The 24442-nt window shown below is 37.7% G+C and overlaps 1 protein-coding gene and 1 long non-coding RNA gene across 2 annotated transcripts in view; both read left to right on the top strand.

The window, feature by feature from the left end:
* The first annotated feature begins 7209 nt into the window (after window positions 1-7209).
* On the top strand, window positions 7210-10042 carry LOC128511450 (uncharacterized). Its single transcript, XR_008356179.1, has 4 exons — window positions 7210-7247; window positions 7929-7991; window positions 9658-9795; window positions 9927-10042. It is a non-coding gene; the product is annotated as an uncharacterized LOC128511450 (long non-coding RNA).
* A 2007-nt stretch (window positions 10043-12049) lies between these two features.
* Window positions 12050-24442, top strand: part of LOC128511448 (protein shisa-5-like) — a 31971-nt gene continuing 19578 nt past the window's right edge. Inside the window, exons 1-3 of the mRNA XM_053484325.1 lie at window positions 12050-12188; window positions 15192-15336; window positions 22808-22935. Of these exons, the coding sequence (XP_053340300.1) occupies window positions 12119-12188; window positions 15192-15336; window positions 22808-22935 (343 nt within the window). The 5' untranslated portion in view covers window positions 12050-12118. The remainder of the gene's footprint in view (window positions 12189-15191; window positions 15337-22807; window positions 22936-24442) is intronic.

Below are 24442 nucleotides of genomic sequence, written 5' to 3'. Positions count from 1 at the left end.
GGAAACACTGTCGGGATTTATTTGTACTTTTTTAAGTAAATGGCAGGTTAATTCGTTTTAAGTTTACTTTATATTTTGTGTTAATAATTTTAATGTACTTCTTTTTTTGGGCTGGGGAACGAATAATTTGAGTTTTCATTATTTCTTATGGGAAAATTTGGTTTGGTTTACAAGTGTTTTGGAATATGAGCCCACTGGAATTATGCCCGTAAGCCAGGGTTCTACTTTATATCAATACTAGATAAATGTTAAAATAATAAACATTGTATTGTTGGTCCAACCTTTTACAGTGGTATTTGTTGAGACAACAGGTAAGATTGTGCCCAAATAGGAAACTGGTTTGTTGGCCGGTTACTAAAGTTGATCACCAATCTAGTTCATAAATAACATTGAAAGAACTATATCTCTAACTCAGTGAACCGTAACTAACACCCACACAAGTGTATTCAGACTCATGGTAGTAAAATAAAAAGCATGCATTTAGTAGTTTTGCTGTAATGTGGTGACAAAGATGTTTACCTATGCTAGGCTAATCGACCTGTTGCCAGTGAATACAGCAGCATACTGAAGCAATAGCGAGTTTAGAACCATAGGGATTGTTGCAATGGTAAGCACCAGAAACGTTAAAGGGTTAAAAGTCTATCATTATGCAGTGTAAAAGGGACATTTTGTTGCACAAAGGCAATGTAGAAGACTTCAAATGCACCAATACAAGAGGGGAGGCAAAAGAGAAGAAAAAAAATACATATATAAAAAAATCAGAGAAAAGAAAAAAATAAAAGGAAAAGAAAGAAAAATAAACAATAAATTAAAATTTACAAAAGGATAATAAAAAAGAAAAAACTTACAACTATATGTTGTATGCTACTGAACTTGTAACTATCGCTAACGACCCCCAATTGACTCTTTTGGTAAGGATACCAAGGCATCTCCTCCTAAATAAAAACTCAGTCACAATAGATCTCTTGATCCTCATTTAAAAATAACGACACTTTATTTGTTACCTTAGTTATGTTTTAATACTGTGTACCTAAACGTGGACACTGTTGTGTGACTTATATGCTTTTATAGGTTGGTCACTTACTTTTGAAGGCAAAGTTTTATAGATTGATGTGAAAAAGTGCTACAGTATACGTTACTAACCAATCTAATGTAATCTAAACCTTTCCAAGATAAGGCAAGGGCAAGGCATCAAAAGAGTGTGTGAGGATCAAAAGAGTGTGTGAGGAGTGTTTATACTGCAGATTTAAATTATCTACAAATATCCACAAAGATTTAAATTGCTTGGTTTACACCTTAAAACTAGTCCTTATATGATCAACGATTTATATCAAAAGCTTGGGAAATAAACATGCATTAAAGTACTCATGTACACACATACTCTCTTTTTATGTTTCCATAAAGCTTTAGGAGTGGTTTTGTGTTCATGTGATTTTATCAGTTAGCATGTTTATATTAATAGTATTCTTATCTGATTTCCATATAATTCAAGAAGTCAGGTAAACAGCAGTTTATTACATTTTAAATCCCTTGTTAGAATTGTTAGTTCAATAATAAACATATCGGCACTTTTCTTAATCCAAGCTGCTGGAACACCACCGTCTTAATAGTAGTTATTTTTGCAAGCAAAAAAAATAATTAGAATAATTTTTGACAGGTCGTAGAGCAGAACCCATGTATTTAGAAAGAAGGCTAAATATTGTTTAGAACTTTATCATCAAATTACATGAGTGCGGATTGCCAGGTATTTATTTGCCTTTTTGCAATTATGACATTTTCTATATGTAAATCTACTCAATGTAAGGCAAACACATGCTAAATCTAAAACAAAAACTGACCCAGAACTTTCATGTCTCTGCTCAAAATTGATCTCCAAAGCTGAACAGGTAGTAAGTTGAGTCCTTATCTGGAATAAACCAAAAACCAAATAAATGTTATTTCATTGGTGACGTGAACAAAATGTTTTTAATCATGGATAGACACAGACACAGACACAGACACACACACACACACACAGGGGCCCAATAAAGTTTTACACTGGCTGTATTATGGGAGGAACGAAGCACTCCCTGAGAACATTGTAGTCAATGTTGTTAATGTTGTTCATACAGTAGTTTGCCGAAATCATAAGCCTGGATGATAATGGTGACCACTTTGAGCACCTACTGTGATTGCATAATTTAAACATGAGAGCTATCCTTTAATGTTTGTACAAATTTACATATTCTTTTTTCTTTTAAACCGACAGTTTGAGATGCAAGCCATGTTTGAGCGGTGACTGTGACTGACAAGCTAGGATTAGGGTTATTTATTGAGTTTTCACTAATAGACATTGTTCTAGTAAAGCTGGCGAGAGCTTTACCCTAGTAATTTTAGCCTCAATATTTGATCTGTTCATTTCTCATTCTTATTTTATTTTTTTTAATAATCTGCTCTCTTAAACATGTCTTAAGTGATTCCCATGGCAATGAAGAAGATGTCAGGAGTTTGGGTGATTTTTAAATTACAATTTGATCACAGACATAATATATTTCACAAACCTTTTTGTGGTCTACAGGTTGTGTAACAGGAATAAGAAGTGGAAAGGGGAATATCTTAAACCATATCAGATACTAAGTTATATCAGTTCCTTTAAAACACCTGCACAAATCCTTTCAGTTCTATACACAGATCAACATTAATATTAATACCACAATACATTGACTATCAATTATATACCAGTAAACCAGTGACATCATGAGCACCTGTGACAGGGACCAAAGGCCTTCCCTTCTTCATAAAAAAATGTCAGATCCACGGCGGCCCTATCTTTCAATCCACTCTACCCAAAGGATAAAAAAAAAGATTAAAAAAAAGAACTGCCAACGTTCTCGTGCCAGACACAGCAGTACATCCCAGACATCACATTGAGTCATGCCCCCAGAGTGCCCAGGTGGCACAAGGGGACCCTACAAAATACTAGGCTTTATGTTGTGCACTGTATTTTTATGGCTGATCTGTAAATGGTGTCTTTTTTATTTAATTGAAAAAGGGCATATTTTTCAGAGATAATTCATCATAAGGGTGATCGTCATAAGTAACGTACTCTTATAATATTTAACACAGTGATATAATTTTTTGACATGGGTACTGCAACTGTCTACAATATACAGTACAAAGGGGCCTTTCAACAAGCCACAACTGTTTCTCAGAGCTTTAACGTATTTCTTGAGTGTTCATAAAACATGTCATGTGTGCAATCCAAAGGAAAAAATTAATTGATGCAGTTTATAACTTTTCAGGCATCTATTTTTTTACATGCTACAATCACAATGAATAATAATATTCATAGTCTTATATGCAATAATATGTGGTTGTTGGTCTTTCAGCTGCTACCAACAAAGGGTCGCCACAGCGGAATACCCAGTCCGCACTACAACTTGGCACAGGTTTTAAGCCGGATGCCCTTCCTGATGCAACCCTCCCATTTTATCCAGGCTTGGGACCGGCACTGCATCCAGGCCTTCGGCAAGGCAGACGAAACACCTACCACTGAGCCGCCAGTGCCCTATGCAACGCATAATATGATATGCAATAATAGAAGCAATAATAATATATGCAATAATATATCACATGATATTTGTGTCCATGTTGCACAGCCCTGGGAGTCCTGAATTTCAGCTGTAAATACAGTATCATAGCAATATCACATCTGGCCAGAAGAGGTCACCCGAAACACCTAAGCATTCAAAATGTATTAGTCCTTTTTTTTTTGCTTTTGGAAATGTAAAAAGATCTAAATATATATATTCCTCCTGCTAATGTGCATTAATGTAAGTATGTTTACATTTTTTTAACAAAACACAAAAAATTATTGCTGACATATTTCTATATTCTTGAGTTGCGGTTATAACATTTGAGAAAGTCTGTCAAGCTCCAGCAATTAGATGCAAACCTCCTATCTTAGTAGCACTTTGACCACCATCACCAAGGTTACCAACAGACATGCAATAAACACCAAGACACCAGGCCTGTTGTGGCACTTCTTAAAAAGAATAATTCATCCAGTTGAAGCAACGAATATAGCCAATATATAAAAAAAAAAAAAACAGCAGATCTGGGTTATCTAAATAACAACCTGTTCGTCTACACGTCAAACTTTTAACACTGTGCAGCAGTGACAGAGCTGGAGGATGAGGAATTTAGCCCTGCATCAGTCCGTCTGGGGACATCACTAATCTGAAACGGAAGAAAAGCACACAACTTTTAGAGTTAAATGTACTAGTTTGTTGCACTAAATATGCAGCTACAGTGAATTACATCATATGAATGATTTGTTTCCACATGCATCGGAATTTATATGATGTACTGCAGAAGCTATTCCTGTAAAATACCAATTTAAGTACTTACAGTAAAGTCTGTAGTCAAAAAAAGATTGAAAAAAGAGGAACTATAGGGTCAAGTTAATCACCCACATGAGGAAACAGACACCAAGCTTACTTTTAGAGGAACAGTTTTTAAAAGACTGATCTTCTTAGATAGATTTTCTCTATTAAAGCAACAAAGACTATGCCATTAAACAACCTGTTCTGTCTTTCACTCCTTTGGTTTTCTGAATGGCTTTCAGCACTTCAACAGTTTCCAACTCCTTCTCAGTGGTTACTGTGCCATCTTCAACAAACCTTCAACAACTAGTTCATTCTATCTAGTTAAAGTTTCCAATAACAATATGAACTGGAAATAAAACATTTATTGACAATTATAAAACATTGTTTTAATTATTATGAGGGTGAGTCAAAATGTATCCACACTCTGGCTGTGGAACTTATTTAAATTCATTTTTAGAAAAGACAAATGCATATTTTTTTACATATTCTCCTTGCTTCTCAATTTTTTCATCTGTTAACAGCCTTTTGTATTCCCTTATTAAAAAATGTTTTAGATTGAGCTGTGAGCCACAAATGTACCGTTGTCTTGACGTCTCCACCAGAAGTAAATCTTCGTCCTCGTAGGGCTGCTTTAGGGGACCAAACAAATTAAAGTTTGATGGAGCAAGATCAGGAACTGTAGGGAGGATGCTTTAACACCTCAAAATGAAGTTCTTGTGTCAACAGTGTGGTTTAGGCTTAGGTTTTTCAATAAGCATTTCACCGTAATGAGCACTGTTGATTGTTGAACTTTTTTTTTTTTTGATAGAGTTTCAGTACTGTCCATTGAGAAGCCCAGAAACTGTAAGAATTTATTTTACCTAAAACTTCTTACACATGAGTAAGTCATACCCATGAACCACAAACCTGCACCAGAACCTTTATTCTGAAGTCAGGAATAACAGGGCAGCATTCCAATGTGCTTAATTTCATCCAACTGCGGAAAATAATTATTAACAGGTAAATCAAATTAAACACTATTTGGTAAATTAACATTTTTGCAAACCGATGAAATTCTTAATACCTGTGCTAATCTGTTACTGCTCAAGTCCAGGTTCACAAGAGAGTGAAGTTTACTGAGACCAGACAGGATTTCAAGTTGATTCCCGGCCAAATTCAGGGTCTTGATGTTGCCTAGTTTAGTGTGAACACCCTCGAGGACCGTGAGCTTGTTATAGGACAGGTCCAAGTGCACTAGATTGTACAGATACTGCAAATAGACATGAAAAAATAAACAGAGAAATGTTTTGACTAACACTATAAAATGTATTTTTAATATTATAGTTTAATATCATTATTACTATTATTCTTAATTAGCTTACTTGTATATTTTGCACAAATTATACGAAATAGTGTCCAAGATCAAGGAATTCAACTGCAGGAGTCAGTTTCCAAAGTGACAAAGGAAAGATTTTAAAAAGATAAGCCTCCTCATCATCACCAGTAGAATGATGCAAATGGGGTTGTTGGCGAGGGAATGTAATGTATTAGCATGCTAGGCAACTAACTTGGCTGAATGATTATTTTCTTTCTTGAATAGTGAACTGTATATTCAGTGTTTTTAGCTTTTTAGAATGCTTCTGTGTTGATTAATCTATGGCTGATGCACTACCTGGCTATAATATTCCAAGTAACATCTGAACTAAAACTCCTACCGTAGCCCAATTATATAGCATGTAATAATGAATAACTCAGGATTTTCTTTAAACATTAGACATTAGGGCAGGTGGCACTTTTCTGCAAGTGTTACTTTGCAGTGTGCCAATGCATAAGCAGCAGTTTAAAAGGATGCACTTGGTTTGCTTCCTATGTCTTGGGGGTCATGTGATGGGGCTGGTGGATTGGCAAGTGACCAAGTTGAAAAACATTACGATCCCAGATCTTGAGGTCATTCCTCTGAGATTGAGGAGGTAGTCACTGTGTAAGATGGTCATCAAGCTTTCATAGTAAAACAGCTTTTATGTGATGTGCAAAGAGACTGTGCTTACTTATGCAGTGTTTATAATGTGTACACAGCATTGAAAGATCCATATGACAATGTGGGATAAAGTTATATACAGTTTGCAAGTCTGTTTCTTAGTTCTTTCCTGACCTTCAGCAAAGCTGCTTCAGGAAGAGTACTGTGGCTGTAGAAGCATTGTGTTTTCACGAATCATTTACCTCTCATGTGTGAAATAACAGTCATGGTGTGTTTTCCTTGCATAAAATCTCTGCTTTTCTTATTCCAGAGCCAAAAAAGAACAATCACTATTTTGAGTGGAATCCAAAATTTCCTGCAGTTTAGGAAACATCGGTCGGAAATAATTGCAGTGCATCAGCAAGCTTTTGTAAGTCCTCTGTGTATAATAAGCATGACCGTGTCTGGGCATTACATCAAGAATGTGGAATTGATACTTTTGGATCGTATTAAGTTTTCATTAGAAAAAAAGCTAACTTTTTATATATAAAATCTTTTACACTTCAGTCTTTATGAGTTTAGAATTGCTAAATTTCAGGGGTCTGTTAATGATATTGTTGAGTGTTTTTACCATTGCTTTTTACTGATTCCTTTATTTAACACATTTAATTTTGCACAAAAGGCATTAAAGATGCTGAAAAAAAAAATAGAGAAATTGATGTAGGTATCCTGAATGATTTTGGACAGAAGGTGCTGGTCATGGCTTATTCTACATTACTATATCATATACAGTATGTAGCTATGGGCTGTTTCATTCTATAGTTTTTTAATATTTACGAATGTTGCTCAGGACCATCCCACCAGAGCGGCAAGCAGAGACTAAAGAACTGGCCGCAGCCCTCACTGAACTGAAAAACATTACCATCCATGAAAGCCAGGAAGTGGTAAGATCTTTCTCTAAACTTTGATGGTGAGTTCCGTGTGCTGGTTTAGAAATGTTTTATGCTAATGGTCTATATGTTTTAAGAGGGAAAGCAAAGCTCTTTTTTACTCCCATAAATCAATTCTACTTTGAATCATTCTACCCTTTTCCATTAATCATATGGGACTACAATATCAGACTGAGGTTTGTGTAATTAATCACTTAATTTGGTATTGCAAATAATAACCAAGTAGCGATGGAGAAAGCATCAGCTGCTACAAACTAACTTACGTTATATTGCCAAGTAAACACCATGAAAAATAAAAACATGTACTGTACAGTCCTACGAAAAAGTGAACTTTTTTTTTTCTCCATGCCTAACTTAAAAGGGATGGATTAGGAAGAGGCAAATACTTTCACAACACTGTGCATTTGCCAATGGCCATGTCTTTGTGTGTGGGAGCATTTTATTTATTAAGTATAAATTATTAAATACTCCCTTATCTGTATTAGAAAGCCTCAAAATTTGGTGACCTAATGGTTCCTAATTAAAAAATAATGAATAAAAAAAAGGTGACTGGTGACATGGTGGTGTAGAAAGGAACATGCAGCTCCATGAGGAAGAGGAAAAAATGATCTATGAGAGGTTGTCCTTACAGCCCTGTTCTTAAAAATCTCAATTTATTTTTCTCTGTTCCTGCAGAGTGCACTCCAGGAACAGACCACAGAACGCAAAAGCGAAATCGCAGAACTGTCACAGAAACTGGTATGTACAAATCCATTTCAATATAATCACTATGCCAAGGATCCTAAATCTAAGGCTGCAAAAGGGCCAATATTAACTTGATTAGGTAGTGATGTATGAATAATTGGTGGTTTATCTTTAATGCAACCTGTAAGTTTATCCCAAAGCTCCTTTTTAGTCTGATCTAGTTGGGGATGTCGGTCAAGTATGCTTATTGCACATTATAGATTTTTCTTTTTTCTTCTGCAGCTGCATCAATGCGCTCCATGTAGGTCGACGTATTTACCTAAAAGATTATGTTGATTCGTTGTTGCAGCCCTAATTCTTTTTGTTCAGCTTAAGTGTAAGGGAGACATGATTGACTGGACAGGTCTATATGCACTAGATTCATTTATTAGTTAAGATTTAGTTAAGTTGCGCACGTTTGAACTAGTGTGCCAATGTTGAAAGCTGCATTCACCCACATGTTCGTAGCCACGCAACTTGTGAGCTCACTGAAAAGTAGGATTTTAAGACTTTTTGAGGCATTTTGTTTTATTTATTTATTTATTTATTTTTAATCCTACAGGAGGTGCAGGACAACAGCGCTATCCGCTCCTTACGCTTGCGTGAGCTCACAGACGCCCCTAATTGGCTGTAGAGCCGTGATTAATGTGGGAGCATTAAGTACCTTTCATCCCTCCCCACTGAGAGAGCTCGGCCAATCAGCTCTCCTTAGACCTCCGGCTGCGAGAGTTAATTTGTTTTTTTAATTTAGTTTTAAGTTAAATATTAAGCTCTTGTATTTAAGGTAACTTTGTATTGTTTGGTTTAATGTAGTCCATTGCTTATAACATATCAAGGGAAGCATTTAAACATTTTATATTTTATTTATTTTTTTAAATTATTAAATGTGGAACAATCCAATATTGAATCTGCATATTTATAAAATCGTTATGCTTATGAAGGGTTGTCAGGAAGGGCATCCGGCATAAAACCTGTGCCAAGCTTGTGTGTGCGGACCAAGTGTCTGCTGAGCTGACTCCTTGCCAGGAGCAGCCAAAACACCAACAACAATGTCACCTATAGTAGGATTCATGATATCATAATCGGGAGATGACTGGTGATTTCCATTCGTAGTAAGTAACATGACAAGTTGGGCCAGTCACATTACTCTGTGTGCTGTGAAGCAACCCAGACCACCATTTTTAGGATTGGTTCCTAGCAAAATCACTTCTATCTTACTTCTAAAGGCAAATTTCACTTCATGAATACTTACAGTAAATACACAGATCATTACCTGGAGCAGGAGTGTTAATGAGGGAGAATGCTACTACTGTAAGTGCTATGTAATCTTGTGTATTGGAACAAGTACTCTGTTTTTTTTTTTTTATGGAATCTGAAGACTGGGGTTAAAAACGAATTAAACTTTCCTGGCTTTCATGTCTACACTGCAAGACTGGTTGGTTTGACTTGCTTCTAGTTCCATAATACTTTGCCAGTTTCTGCTTTCAGTAGAAAGTAGGTCTGGTGCATTGCACACCTTGAATTTATATTCCTAGAATCCCCTGTCCTACAGATTTTAGTGTTTTCTCTGCTCTATCACACCCAGTTAAATTTAGAAAGGCTGTTAATTGGCCGATTAGTAAAATTAGTTATGCTGAAAAAATTTTTTTACCATTTTTTTTTTATTATTATTTTTCTACAGAGCCAGAGGAAGCTAGAAGTGGCCACTTTAAAAGATGAAATAGCCTAACTTAAGTCTCAGATTGTGGAGTCTCCTGAGGAGCTCAAGAATGAGATGGAGAAAATGAAGGAGAGCATAAGGAACATCAAGAACTCGAAAGTGAGTGGCTATGGGATGTTTAGTTTTACTTCTAAAAATCAATGTTTTTAAACATTGCAAGTTACCTTTTATATAATTTGCATGTTTAAAATGTAAAACTAATATTCTGCCCTGTTTGAATGTGATTGCAGGAGATGGCTGACGCTGCACTAGTGGAGTTGCAGATTAAGGTGCAGCATGCTAGCCAAGGTGAAGCAGAGATTCAAGGAATACTGAAACAGCTGCATGACCTGCAGGCAAGCATGTGCAAGGCAATGCAGGCAATGCATCCTGAATATAAAAACAAATTTCTAGACTACTTTTGGCTGATGTTTTTCTGTCTTAATTTCTTTGCGCCAGTGTAGTCGTTTTGTTGTTGTTGTTCTTGTTGTTGCTGTTATTTTTCCGTTATTTTCTTTCTTTCTAACTTTTGAAAATGTTTGTGAATGTAAATATTTTGATAAGAATTAAAATTTAACATTATTATCCATTGTACATCACTAGTAGTGATCCAGAGTTCTGAGTTTGATCCTGAGTGCGAGTTTTTGTCTCTGTAGTTTTGCATGTTTCTCCAGGATCTCTGCAGTCCTTGTCGTGTCCACCAAATTGAGATATATGCACTGGCTACATCAAATCCTCACTAGGTTATAATTAGTGTGCTATCTGGTGCATCATCCTGGTAAATTCTCCTGCCTATAGTTGTTACTGGATGTCAGGATGGGAAAAAATTTAATGTTTTTAATTCAATATTGATACAATATTGATAATATCGTCTTCTTCATGGATTTCTTACCTTTTTATTCAGCACAAGGCAAAGGTGTTCATTTTTTTGTGTGTTAGGTTTGTGTTTTTCATGCCTTTGAGATAATCTTGTTAGAGTTGCAAACCTTTACTCGTCATAATTCTATTTTTTAAAGCATACAAGATTTTATGTACATGAATGTTTGCACTGTACTGTAACTCTAAAATAAGCCACCAGGAATGATTAGGAAATAAACGTTCTGAAGATATTAGGGTAATATTAAAAATGTGTATAATTTAAATTTTCTGGATAATTTACATTATAAAAGATAATTGGTACAATATGTTCAGTTTAATTTAGATTTTTTTTTTCTTTCGCCTTCATTTCGTCATGGAAATGTGTCGCTAGAATCGAAACCTAACCACACCCTGGATCAGGGTTGCCAAGGTTGGAAAAAGTTTTTCTTCTTTAAAATAAACAAGATGGATTTATCAGATATGCCTGATAACATGCTGTATAATCAGACAAGCAAAAGTAGAGTGGAGTAAAAGTAAGGAGGTGATTAAATCGAAAAATGACGTGTTGATTAGATTATATTTATAAATGCTAGTCTCAAATAACTGCGTAACTAGAAAGGTCCATTAAAAAGAGACATTAACCTCCTTGTTCCTTTTATGATCTGGTCAGAATTCTGTCTTGTGTCAGTTTTCTTGACAGACTTGAAAGCCACACATCCTAACAGTATTGCTAGGCCACGATTTAGACGTTTTCTAATGGCTACTTTGAGCATGATTCCGCTCCGAATCTCAAATTTGACAAACAGGTTGCCTTCCCCATACTGCCCGTGTTGTTAGCCTTTTGGCTGCTTCCATTAAGGGCTTGCCACAGCAGGCCATCCGATCCACACACAACTTGGCACAGGTTTTACCAACTACCCTTTCTGGGTCTACCCTCCTGTTCTGTCTTGGCTTCGGATTAGCACTGCATCCAGTGTCTGGGGTTTGGGAGTTGGGCGGGAATTAAACCCAGGCCTTCCACATGGCAGCCTAGAAACCTGAGCCAAAATTACTGAGACACCCCCCCATTCCCTATTACTGGATATACTGTAACTTAAATACATACCTGTGATAGTGAATCAAGCTGTCTTGAGAAATAAGGGAGGCTCCAACTCAACATTATTATAGTGTTCCTAATAAAGTGTTTAGTAGGTATAATTGGGTGACATGGTGTTATAGTGGTTGGCATTGTGGTCAGGGTTCAATTCATGTTCCCCCCACTTAAAACGTGGCTATGTGGGTTTCCTCTGGGTAGTCTGGTTTCTTTTCAAGTGTGTGCACTTGACATGCTTTGTGATGGATTGGCACACTGTCTTGGGTGCACCCAGCCTCGTTCCCTAAAGCTCCTGGGACAAAGGATAGGCGGTATAGAAGGTAAATGAATTTTATCATCGAACCACTTGCATGTCTGTGATGCTATTCCACAGAGGGGGAAACCTATTGATCTGGCAACCCCGGTGTAGGGGCGCGCTGCACAGCTCCTAGAGCTCATGTCACAGTAGAAGACTAAGGAGCGTTTGAGAGCTCAGACAGAAGAGAGCAGGAGATGTTCAGCATGGCCTCGTCCATCGCAGCCGTGTTGGCCTTTACTGCCAGTTTGATATTAACCGCAATGGGTAAGTGGAACGTGTCAGTGAGTGATTGCGGATTTTATTTATTTAGCTACAGGGCCGGTTCTAGACAGGCACATGAAGGGGGCATGAAGGGGGCATCATGTGTACACATCATGTTCGAGCACTGTTTTTTCCCTGTGCTTATAGTAACAGTATTGTCCTTGCTGAATTGTGTTGTTAGCTTAGCTGCGTCCAACGCCTGGAGAAGTGGATTGCACTTTGTCATGCCTCTACCTAGCTCAGTGGTTAAGGCATTGTACTACGCTGAGTTTTTCTCTCGTTGTAAAGTGTTTTAACGAACTTTGTGAATTAAACAAATAATCTATGCAACATAATCAAATGTGTTATCGGGGTTTTTTTATATTTGAAAATAATTCAGACGTTTTAAACCGCTGCAAACGACTGGTTTGCCGGGCAAGTACTGACATCGTGACTACTTTTTACACGTACATTAGCTGTGTGACGATAGATGTGATACTGATTTATTTAAGGTTATACTTTGTAATTTATTATAGCATGTAACTTAAGGGTAGAGTGCATACTCGTGATAACGATATATATAGTATAAAAAAATTGTACCAACTCAAACATCCAGTCCTATTATTCTATTAAACCATCTGGGTGTACATATGAAACACACAGGTACAGCAATTACAGGACACCACACTCATAATTATTCAATTTATTCACATTTATCTATCTATCTATCTATCTATCTTAGCACCCACATATGATGGGGAAACATGATATCATGAAATCCATGATATACTGTATGGATGTCCATGATAAAAACAGACATCGTAATTGGCATAGTACAAATTATAATAGCATTTTTACATTAAATAATGATTGAAGTTTATTACAAATGTTAACAAGGTGGATTGATTTTCAGGAGTCTCTTGTTAAAAATAGTGATTTTTTTTTTTTTTTTTTTTTTTTTTTAAACATCATCTCACTGTATTACCTTTGCACACATGTCTCTAAGGCCATTTCTGACATCCCTAATACTTCCACAGCCAAGGGTAAACCTTTTTTCCTGATGCCCAGAAAAATACGTTTCCCATACTTCAATTTAAAAGACAGTGATTTTTTAAACATTCTGTGCATTGTGTTACCTGTGCCCCATGTACACGTCTCTATGGCAATTTCAGACATCCCTGATACTTCCACATCCAGTATGATGATTTGCCTGATGATCAGGAAAATATGTTTCCTATACTTCAATTAAAAGACAGCGTTTTTTAAACATTCTAATCACTATTTCCTACGGGCACACAGTTTTAGACATCCCTAATACTTCCACAGCCAGTAGGGAAGGGGAAATGGATTTTCTTGATGCCCAATTCAATTTGTGCTTTTGAAACATTATTTTATTGTCTGTGCACACACATATACACACACACACCCACACATATATTGTATGGTTGTGTGTTGGGGTATCTTTTCAAAAGGCTTAGGTACAGTGTTATCGGTAGTACAAATGTTATACAGTGGGGCAAAAAAGTATTTAGTCAGCCACCAATTGTGCAAGTTCTCCCACTTAAAAAGATGAGAGAAGCCTTTAATTTTCATCATAGGTATACCTCAACTATGAGAGACAAAATAAGAAAAAAAATCCAGAAAATCACATTGTAGGATTTTTATAGAATTTATTTGCAAATTATGGTGCAAAATAAGTATTTGGTCAAAAACTAAATTTCATCTCAGTACTTTGTTATATACCCTTTGTTGGCAGTGACAGAGGTCAAAAGTTTTCTGTAAGTCTTTACAAGGTTTTCACATACTGTTGCTGGTATTTTGGCCCATTTGGCCCTCCATGCAGATCTCCTCTAGAGCAGTGATGTTTTGGGGCTGTCTCTGGCAACACGGACTTTCAACTCCCTCCAAAGATTTTCTATGGGGTTGAAATCTGGAGACTGGTAGGCCACTCCAGGACCTTGAAATGCTTCTTACGAAGCCACTCCTTTGATGCCCGGGCAGTGTGAAAGACCCAGCCACGTTTCATCGTCAATGTCCTTGCTGATGGAAGGAGATTTTCACTCAAAATTTAACAATACATAGCCCCATTCATCCTTTCCTTTACACAGCTCACTCGTCCTGGTCCCTTTTCCAACCCCATGCTTCACAGTAGGTATGGTGTTTTTTGGATGCAAATCAGCATTCTTTCTCCTCCAAATACAATATTTTTTTTACCAAAAAGCTCTTCACACCAAGCTGCTTACCTATTGCAGATTCAGTCTTCCCAGCCTGGTGCAGGTCTACAATCTTGTTTCTGGTGTCCTTTGACAGCTCTTTGGTCTTGGCCTTAGTGGAGTTTGAAGTGTGACTTTTTGAGGTTGTGGACAGGTGACTTTTATACTGATAACAGATGCTATTAATACAGGTAACGAGTGGAGGACAGAGAAGCCTCTTAAGGAAGAAGTTACTGGGCTGTGAGAGCCAGAAATCTTGCTTCTTTGTAGGTGACCAAATACTTATTTTACAGAGAAATTTACAAATTAATTCATTAAAAATACTACAACGGTGAAGCTAATGCACTGCTTGTGTAAATAATTAGTTACTGTAGTGTGCGCGAGCTTTACAAGAAATAGCAAACAGCTATTTACAAAATGGATATAAAATTAAGATGTTTATAAAATCGTGATGCATACAGAATCTCAATAAAATTTAAATCGATACCTAGGTATTAAGATAATATCGTATTGATCTCAGCCTGCCTTGCACTCTGACCCCAGCTTCCTAACAGAAATATCTGGGGGGAAAAATCATTTTATTATGATGCAAAGGTACATGTGACCAATATTTGAATCTTAATTTGTAAATGTTTTATGGACTGAATAGAAAGGAGAAAGGAGATCAAGATGTCTCTTGTGCTGATTCCTAGATCACAATCCTTTTTCACCTGATCATTACACAGCTCCAGAAGTTTAACCCGTTAATTTTGTATCTATTATTATTTGTATTAATGCTTAAATATATAATTCTTATTGCCTTTTGTTTTTTCAGCTCGTGGCTGTGATGGCTACTACAATATACTTGGGATTTATCAACGACCCCAGAAATGCGAGTTTATGTACTGCTGTGGTACCTGTGAAAGTCGGTACTGCTGCTCATCTTCTCTCTATTCTCTCCATGACGAATTCTGCAATTTGTAAGATAACAGTTTACATTTTAATTGCATCATGCACTGTTAAATTACACACACACACACAAACATATATATAGTGTATATATTAATATTTTCCTTCCCAGTCCTTACTTTTATTTAGATGAAAAAAAGCTTTTCCAGATAAACATTAATGACACCTTTAATATAAATAATTTAATGCTTGTTTTAGCTTTATTAGGTGGTACAGAATTGAATAAGTCAGCTTTCTTTTCCCACCTTGCTGATGTACAGCCCCCAGACTACGCAAATGTCTATACACAGCTTCCTGTAGGCCTGTTATACTGTAACTGGGCTTGCAAAATCAATCCATTGTTTGTGTTACTTTCATTTCCTTTACTCATGTAAACGACGCGCACAATTCACCACTAAAAAGTCTACACCGTACTAGACAGATGTGCTAAATGTGAGCTGCATCTTTCCTTGTTATATTTGCAGGGAACCATTTGTTTTTATACATAAACCGAACATTTTATAAGGCACACCTGTTTGTCCTTTCAGTTAGCTTATCTGTCATTCATCTTTTAGCAATGCAGTGTTTAAAACCTTGCAGATGAAGGCCCCTAGCTTCAGTTTCAGGTTTCACATCGATTTGAATGCAGAAATAAAATTATGTTTGTTGATCTAAAAAGTAGCGTAATTGTTTTGGCTGGTTTGCGTGTGTTTAAACTGATAATCTTATAAAATATTCACAGTCATGGTATACAGTACCTAGGTTTTATACATACAGTATACTAGGTTTTTATAAAAAAAAAGAACTCAGCTGACAGCATTAAATTTGATAAATGGAAATTAAATTAAAAAGAGGGTGTTCTTTTTTTCATAACTGTTCATGCAACATCCTTATCCTGCTCATTCTGCAGGACCAGCAGCACCAAAATATAGTTTTGTGTGTGGGAACACACATATTTGAAGCGTACAGGAAACAGGAAGTCTATGTTGGATAGAGAGAGTACAGTTCTTTATCCCAAGGGGAAATTATAGCATTTATATAACAGCTGATAAGACTTTTAATCTTAAGAATTTCCTGGGGATGGCAGCATTCTGTTGTTTTTGTTGTTGGAGTGTTTTGGTGGAAAGCAACTGAGGTGCATCAAAAAAATTAATGGCAGTGTTTCCCACAAGATAATGCTAGATTCTAGTGGTTTATACTCCCAGTGGAATACTCCCCCAGGAAAAAAAAACTTTGGCTGGCTCACTGACTAGAAGTGAGAGCTGATTTGCCAAAGCATTAGCCAGAACCGGAGAAGAAGATGCTCTTGGTAGGCGTCAACAAGCTTCTGGCAGAATTCTGGTTGGGTATTTGACTACCCACAGACCCGATTTTTAAAACTTTTGATAGGGTCGAGGAAAAAAATAGTCACAAGGTGCAATGCTACCACCACCATGCATAATAGTGGCTACAGTGTTGTTTGGTTTTAATGCCTCATATGTTCAAAGCCTTTTTAGAAAGTGTTTTTGTTCATGTAGTCAGCTGAAAAAACTTTAGTTGAATTGTTTGGAAATGACTCCAAGTGAAATTCTTCTACTCAGATCTGCACTGAGCTCTGTGGACTTTTCTACTGTACTGTGTTCTGGTCAGTCCAATGACTGCTGCCAAATATACCCTTTTAATGTTGGCACAGAAAGGGTATCAGCTGTAGTCAGGCATCATCTCAGGAAGCTGAGAGGCATTGGGCTTTGCAAATTAAAAAACATTTTTCTTTTTTGGTTCCTTGTGTTAATTCTCGTACAACCTCTTGTTCTGCTTTAGGATGTTTTACGCAACACTGCCTTGTGACGTTATAAAGTAATATAGGAAGAAAACATGAGTTCAGAACTGTTACAGTTAGTTCTACACTACCAGTCAAAAGTTTGGGCACATCTTCTGATTCAATGCTTTTAATCAAGCAACATGATAAATCTGACTCTCGGACTAAGACTCCCAGGAAAGAAAGACCAAAACTTATCTCTGCTGCAGAGAAGTTGTTCATCTAGAGTTAACAGCGTCCAAAATGACCAATTACAGCACCTCAGATTAGAGCTGTTATGAAGACTTGAATTAAATTAAATTAAATTTTATTTGTACAGCGCTTTTAACAATTGTCAGTCATTGTCGCAAAGCAGCTTTACACAATTAAAAGAATTATTTAAGTTTATATGGAATGTGAATGTGTATGATCAAAATAGTCAGATAGTTCCTGATAAGCAAGCCGAGGGCAACAGTGGCGAGATGGCAATAGGAAAAAACCTTGAAAGGAACCGGACTCAACAGGGAACCCATCCTCATTTGGGTGAAACAGAAAGTAGGATTGATCTGCATTCATACTGTGTGTTAGGTGGCAGGCAGTTCACAGAGAATAAATAACATGCACATCTCAGTATCAACTGTTCAAAAGATGATTGCATATGTTTAATTCCTTTAGCATTGTTTTACCATGTAGAAGAAAACAAAAACAAGAAACACAATGGAATCAGAAGGTGTGTCCAAACTTTTGTCTGGTAATGGAATTGTGCTGTTCATTGCACTTTTTAAATAATGTAATCATTTAAGTTGTGGGCTATTTTTGCTAAGCAGTTCTGCACTCCTGTGTTTGTCTGGTTGTGTCAATATAATCTTTGTTTATTATTTTGTTTTCAATTTTGTACCGTATGTATGTAATGTATAATGTATTTTTTATTTCATTTTTATTTTTAATATAGTTAATTCAATTTCTATAGTCCTGTTAACAATCGACATCGTCATGATTTTTTTTTATGTAAATTTATAGCAACATTAATTTCTGCCAGAATAATATAGTGACAAAAACCTCCCTGAGGTGGCATGAGGATAAAACCTAGGTAACCAGACTCCATAAGCACAGACAAATAAATTCATTCTAAAACTTTGGGCTAGATGGTCTTGCATTTGAAAATAAAATCATGGACACTCCTTCATCTGATGAGTCCGAATGCAAGCTGATAGACATGCAAATAGAGCCTGAAATTGTTAAGTCAATCCTTAGTATAAATTCACCATGAATGTACAGTGATTTGAATTAATTAATTTCCTTGGCATTTTTTAGCATAACATTTTTGTCCTCTGTAATAATTGCTTCTGCTAATAAATGCAGTCTGTGGTTCTAAGAACATTGAAGTGGCGTAGCAGAGCGCGGGGGACAGCGGGCAATAGGAAACGTTGTGCTCGCAGACATAAGAGAGGAAAGCAGGCGGTAGCGTCTGTACAGTTAAAGGCTAGCCGACCTCCGATTCCTACTCTCTTTTTGGCCAACCTCCGCTCCCTGGATAATAAAATGGACCTGCTACGTTTAAGGATTAATGCTCACTCTGAGATGAGGAATTGCGCTGTTCTCTGCCTAACGAAATCCTGGCTAAACCAAAACATCCCGGACTCAGTCTTTCAAATTGATGGCTTTCGGCTTTTCCGCGCGGACCGCGATTACCGGTCGGGGAAAAAAAGAGGTGGACTCTGTATGTATGTGAATGAAGGTTGGTGTACATGCAGTAATTTAGTTAAAAGTCACTGCTCCGAGTCGATAGAATGGCCGACACTTTGTTGTCATGAACTCTATCTGCCGCGGGAGTTTAATGTTGTGTACGTCACCATTGTTTACATCCCGCTGGGTGCTAATGCTAGCTTAGCGTTGCAGGAGCTTCATGATACCATCAGCTCGCTGCAGACTAAACACCCGGAGGCATTTTACGTGGTTCAGGGGACTTCAATCAAGTGAAACTGACGAACACTCTTCTTAAATTCCACCAGCATGTGGAAATTCCAACACGGGGAGAAAATATTCTGGACTGTGTGTATACAAACATCCGCGGTGCATACAGAGCTCTCCCCCGCCCCCATCTTGGTGCATCCGATCACATAGCCGTACTGCTGGCACCAGCCTATCGCCCCCTGCTGAGGAGGACAATACACACAAAGAAAACGATCACTGTATGGCCCAGTGATGCAGACATTGTTTTCAAGGACTGCTTTCAGTGCACCGACTGGTAGATCTTTAAAGAAGCAGCCACTTACGGGGATAAGCTGGACCTAGATGAATACACTTCTTTCGTCCTCGGCTTTATATCTAAATGTGCTGATGATGTAACCACCACCAAGACAATTACCTGTTTTCCTAATCTGTCAAATATAATGCTGAAGTAAAGGCTCTGCTGAAAGCTAGGGATGCTGCATTTAGGGCAGGTGATGCATCAGCGCTAGTTGAAAACAACTGACGGCAGGCATTGGGAGGGCTAAATCCACATACGCCCAAAAAATCCAGGGTCACCTTACGTCAAACGATCCGCGAAGTATGTGGAAGGGCATTAAATGCATCACAGACTACAACACCAAAGATGCACAATGCCCTAGGGACCCCTTCCTGCCTGATATACTAAACTCATTCTATGCCCGCTTCGAGGAACATGACAACTCTCCTCCCTGTACCAAGCTCCCATCACTTCCTGATGACACGCCCCTTAAAGTAACAACAGCCGACATGGAGAGGATTCTAAAAAGAATTAACCCCCGCAAAGCTGCAGGCCCTGATTACATACCAGGAAGGGTACTTAAGGACTGTGCTCACCAGCTGTCAGAAGTGTTAACTGACATATTTAACACCTCTTTGTCAACTGCGACTGTTCCTACCTGCCTGAAGACTGCCACTATTGTTCCAGTCCCAATGTGTTCAACAGTGACTTGTCTGAATGATTACCGCCCCATAGCTCTAACCCCGGTAGTCATGAAGTGCTTGAGAGGCTGGTCATGACTCACATCAAAGCCTCCATCGATGCCACTGTAGACCCCCATCAGTATGCATACAAGACAAATCGCTCTGCAGATGACGCCATCTCATCAGTGATCCACACAGCCCTTACACACCTGGAGAATAAGAATTCCTACGTCCGCCTGCTTTTCCTGGACTTTTCCTCTGCCTTCAACACCATCTCTCCACAGACATTAATTCTAAAGCTTTCCTCTCTTGGCTTAAGCCCTTCAGTAGGGAACTGGGTCCTAGACTTCCTGACCAACAGATCTCAAACTGTCAGGATCCATCACCATCAGCACAGGCTCGCCTCAAGGTTGTGTTCTAAGCCCCCTCCTGTTCACTCTGTTGACGTATGACTGCATAGCGAGACACTCCAGCTGTCATATAGTCAAATTCGCAGATGACACAGCAGTAGTGGGACGCATCACTGACAACGATGAATCCTATTACAGAGAGGAGGTAGAACAACTGGTACAGTGGTATAGGGGAAATAACCTCCGCATCAATGTAAAAAAGACCAAAGTGATGGTGGTGGACTTAAGAAAGGACAAGCAAACTCATCTCCCCCTACACATTGATGGAGCAGCTGTGGAAGTGGTCTCCAGCTTTAAGTATCTAGGCGTCCATATAGCTAAGGACTTAAACTGGAGCGTCAACACCTCGGGCCTGATTAAAAAGGCCCACCAGCGCCTCTACTTCCTTAGGAAGCTAAAACGAGCTGGGCTTGGAAGCCTGGTTCTGAAGAGTTTCTATTGAGGAGCGGTTGAAAGCATCATCAGCTCCTACATCACTGTGTGGCATGGCAATAGGCAGTAGCTGAGAGGAAAGCCCTGCAGAGAGTAGTTAAAGCTGCACAGAGGACAGTGGGGAGCAGGCTCCCCTCTATCACTGAACTGTACACTGCAAGATGCAGAGGAAGAGCCCTCCGCATTATTAAAACAGCTTTTACCCTGAAGCAATTAGACTGCTGAACTCTAGCCGTGCTCTGTAGGTCCTCTCCCATTAAACACAATCAAACTTTTAGTGTAATGTATAACTCTATGGTGCAATACATATATATAACCCTATAAGTCGAATATACAATGTATGCAATACAGCCTCTGAAAATGTGCAATACACCATGTATAGTTTATGTCTAATTTCCTGCATAATATATCTCTGACTGCTCTTATTTATATTCATGTATATACATATTTACACCCTCATATTTATATTACTATGCTATCTCTGTGGCTTAAACGGGACCTGGGTCCTAATTTCGTACCAGAACATGGAAGTGTGCTGGTATGACAATAAAGCTCCTTGAATCCTTGAATCCTTGAATGTTGCTCTGAACTGGATCAGTTGAAAAGCAGGCCCAGTATTACCTCATGACATAATTTTTTTATGTGTTTGATTTTTTGATGGCAAATTATCTTTTTGCTCACTGGCCTAAAGTATACCTTTTATTATTTCTGATTATTTGAACATGGTTTGTTGTTAAATCCCCTGGCAGTTCATTGCAGTTCCACAGAGGATCAGAATAAAATTATATCAGAGTTGAATACAGTGAAACCTCGGATTGCGAGTAACGCGGTTTGCAAGCGTTCCACAAGATAAGCAAAGATTTTTAATACGTTTTGACTGGAAAACGAGCAAGTCTTGGTTTACAAGTACAGAGTATCATGTATCACACATGCGCTTCTTGTTTTGACGCCGAGCGACACGTAATCACAACTGAGCCAACAGTTTTTCTCTCTCTTGCGGTGCGGAATTGTGGGTAATCGTCTCCCCTGCTGGGTCTTAGTGCGCGTCTCTCACTGGTATAATCAACATCCATGCACGCGTGTACTGTTCATTATAACACTGTGACCACGTTAGTGTGCGTAAAACATATTTTATTTTATCTGTATGCAAGTGTGTGTACAGTGCGCGTGTAAAGCAAAAGTCAGTCTTAAAAATCCATTTTCTCATTTTTTTCAAGGCACAGCTTGCTCTGTGTCTGTGTGCGCGCGTCATTGGACACTGTGCCACACACACACTCACACACACACTCACACACACACACACACACACACACACACACACACACACACACACAAAGACTCTTCCTACTATCGCCTTTAAAGACACACATAGACACACACACTCTTTCTCTCTGCTTTACACAGAAATTCTGCTCTATCGCGATTCTTTTCAAAGGTAAAGTGCAGGTTAATTTGTTTTATTTTTACTTTACAGCAGTGATTCCGTTAGTGTGTCGCTCAATCGAGTGTCATTAGAGAGATTTCTTGTTAATTTTTTTGATAAAACAGTGTTTCAGTTGTGTGCGCGCGTGTCTATGAATAGAGTTGAGGAAGGGTAACTGTGTAAGGGGAGAGGGGAAGGGGCTCCTTACATTAGCTTCACAAATAAACACACACACATAAACAGCGCCTGCGCGCACAAAACGGAAACACTTATCTGTCAGGATTTATTTTTACTTTTTTTAAAGGGTAAAGTTAATTTGTTTGTTTTTTACTTTATTATACTTTACTATATTTTGTGTTAATTATTTTTATGTATTTTTTGGGGGGGGCTGTGTAATGAATAATTTAGTTTCCATCATTTCTTATGGGAAAATTAGATTTGGTTTACAAGTGTTTTGGAAACCGAGCCCACTTCTGAAACGAATTATGCTTGTAATCTAAGGTTCCACTCTACTTGTTTTTAATAATGATTTCATTATTCCTTTTCAGTCATCCGGATTTCAAACCTCTACCAATTTTTCTTGGTGTAGCAAGTCTGTTCATCACCATCATAATCCTTATAATTTGCTGTATCTCCCCCTGCTGCTGCTTGTACAAATTGTGCAGAAAACCCAGATGTAAGTACAAAAATACCTGTTTGTCTGCTTACTACTCACAAATTGTGTCTTTAATTGTTGTACACTTTTCTGACCACAAACATTAGCATTTTAATGGTTGCAAACTGACTGCCGGTCCTGACAAAAAACATGGTGACTCAAGCATTTCAGACCAATGAATAACTGAGGGAAAATGTCTACAGTATTTATAAGATTTCTTGAGTAGAATAAATTTTTAGTATGAATAAACATGAATGTAAGTTTAATAGCCAATTCCTGTGAAAGTGGTTGTTTTTGACAGTTTGTTAAACTATATCAGGATCTGTAGCATTATATAGCTCTGGTTTGATCGAAGAGTCACAGCCCTTAAATTTCTTCTCTGCAGAGTGGTTGTGTTACATTAGATAATACATTATTATTATTATTATTATTTGTTGGTAGTTTCTGAGGATTACGCCATGTCTCAAACGTGACGCACAGGAATGTGACAATACAATAATCTTACTTCCAAAGCCGTTAGAATATAGTTCACCCAATACCATACTTTTGAAGAAAAAAGTTAAATAAAAATAGAATAAATCACTGCTCCAGTTCCAGCTAAATTTACTGTTGAGAAATACTGTATTGTTACTGTATCTTTTGATATCTGTTATTGTTTTAGTTGATGAGTCAGTTCTTCAGAATCAGAATGCGCTTTTTGACCAATTTAGGAACACATTATATACCCTAAAATTGTGGAATAAATAAAAACAAGATTTCTACAGAAAATGCGAATCGTTTCCATCTTCTGTGTTTGTTGTAGTGATGGGTCGCTCATGAATGATTCGTTCTTTTTGAATAAATCTTTAACATGACTCAGATGAACGAGTGGTGTTGGAGAGTAATTTGTTCATTTTCTACTGGGCATGCATCCCCTGTATCATGGTTGACCCTGCTCTCTGACCCCGAACATCTTGAGATATGGGAAGTAAGAATTCCACAGTACTGTTATATACGTGTACAGGCAGCTTCTAACAGTATTCTGTTAGCTGCAGTGGCACAAAACATTTCAAGTCCGGTAAAAACTGCTAGTCTACATACTAAATTCCTTGCAGTTTTACTCATTACAGGCGGGATATTGCTAAATGGAATGCTTGTGGTATTTGTTGGCCCTGTCGTCTTGTTCTCTTGGTTCAGATTTGGTTCAGTGGACTTGTTGGGAATGTGCCTAGGATAGAAGTATTCAAGGATCTGTGGGATTTCACAGTCACTCTGGCTCACGTTTTCCAAGAAAGCCTTACTGGAGCGATTACATACTTGCTATGCAGGAAGTGGTCACATAATAAAGGGTCATATTTTCCACAAGAGGCCGTTTACTGTACATGAGAGTGGGCAGAGCTTTAATGATGTGTGTTTAACATGAGTTTGTGTAGAAAGTAGTAATCGTTGGCTTTATAAGATTTCAGTAAAATTTAAAAGAATATATTTAACTTATTATATAATGTCTAGACAACGTACTTGAGAGGTTATGCGCATGTACCGTTTTTGA

This window comes from Clarias gariepinus, chromosome 23 (genome assembly GCF_024256425.1).
Source record: "Clarias gariepinus isolate MV-2021 ecotype Netherlands chromosome 23, CGAR_prim_01v2, whole genome shotgun sequence".
Classification (NCBI taxonomy): domain Eukaryota; kingdom Metazoa; phylum Chordata; class Actinopteri; order Siluriformes; family Clariidae; genus Clarias; species Clarias gariepinus.
Note: the sequence above shows the minus strand (reverse complement) of the source record. Positions and strands in the feature narration are given on the sequence as shown.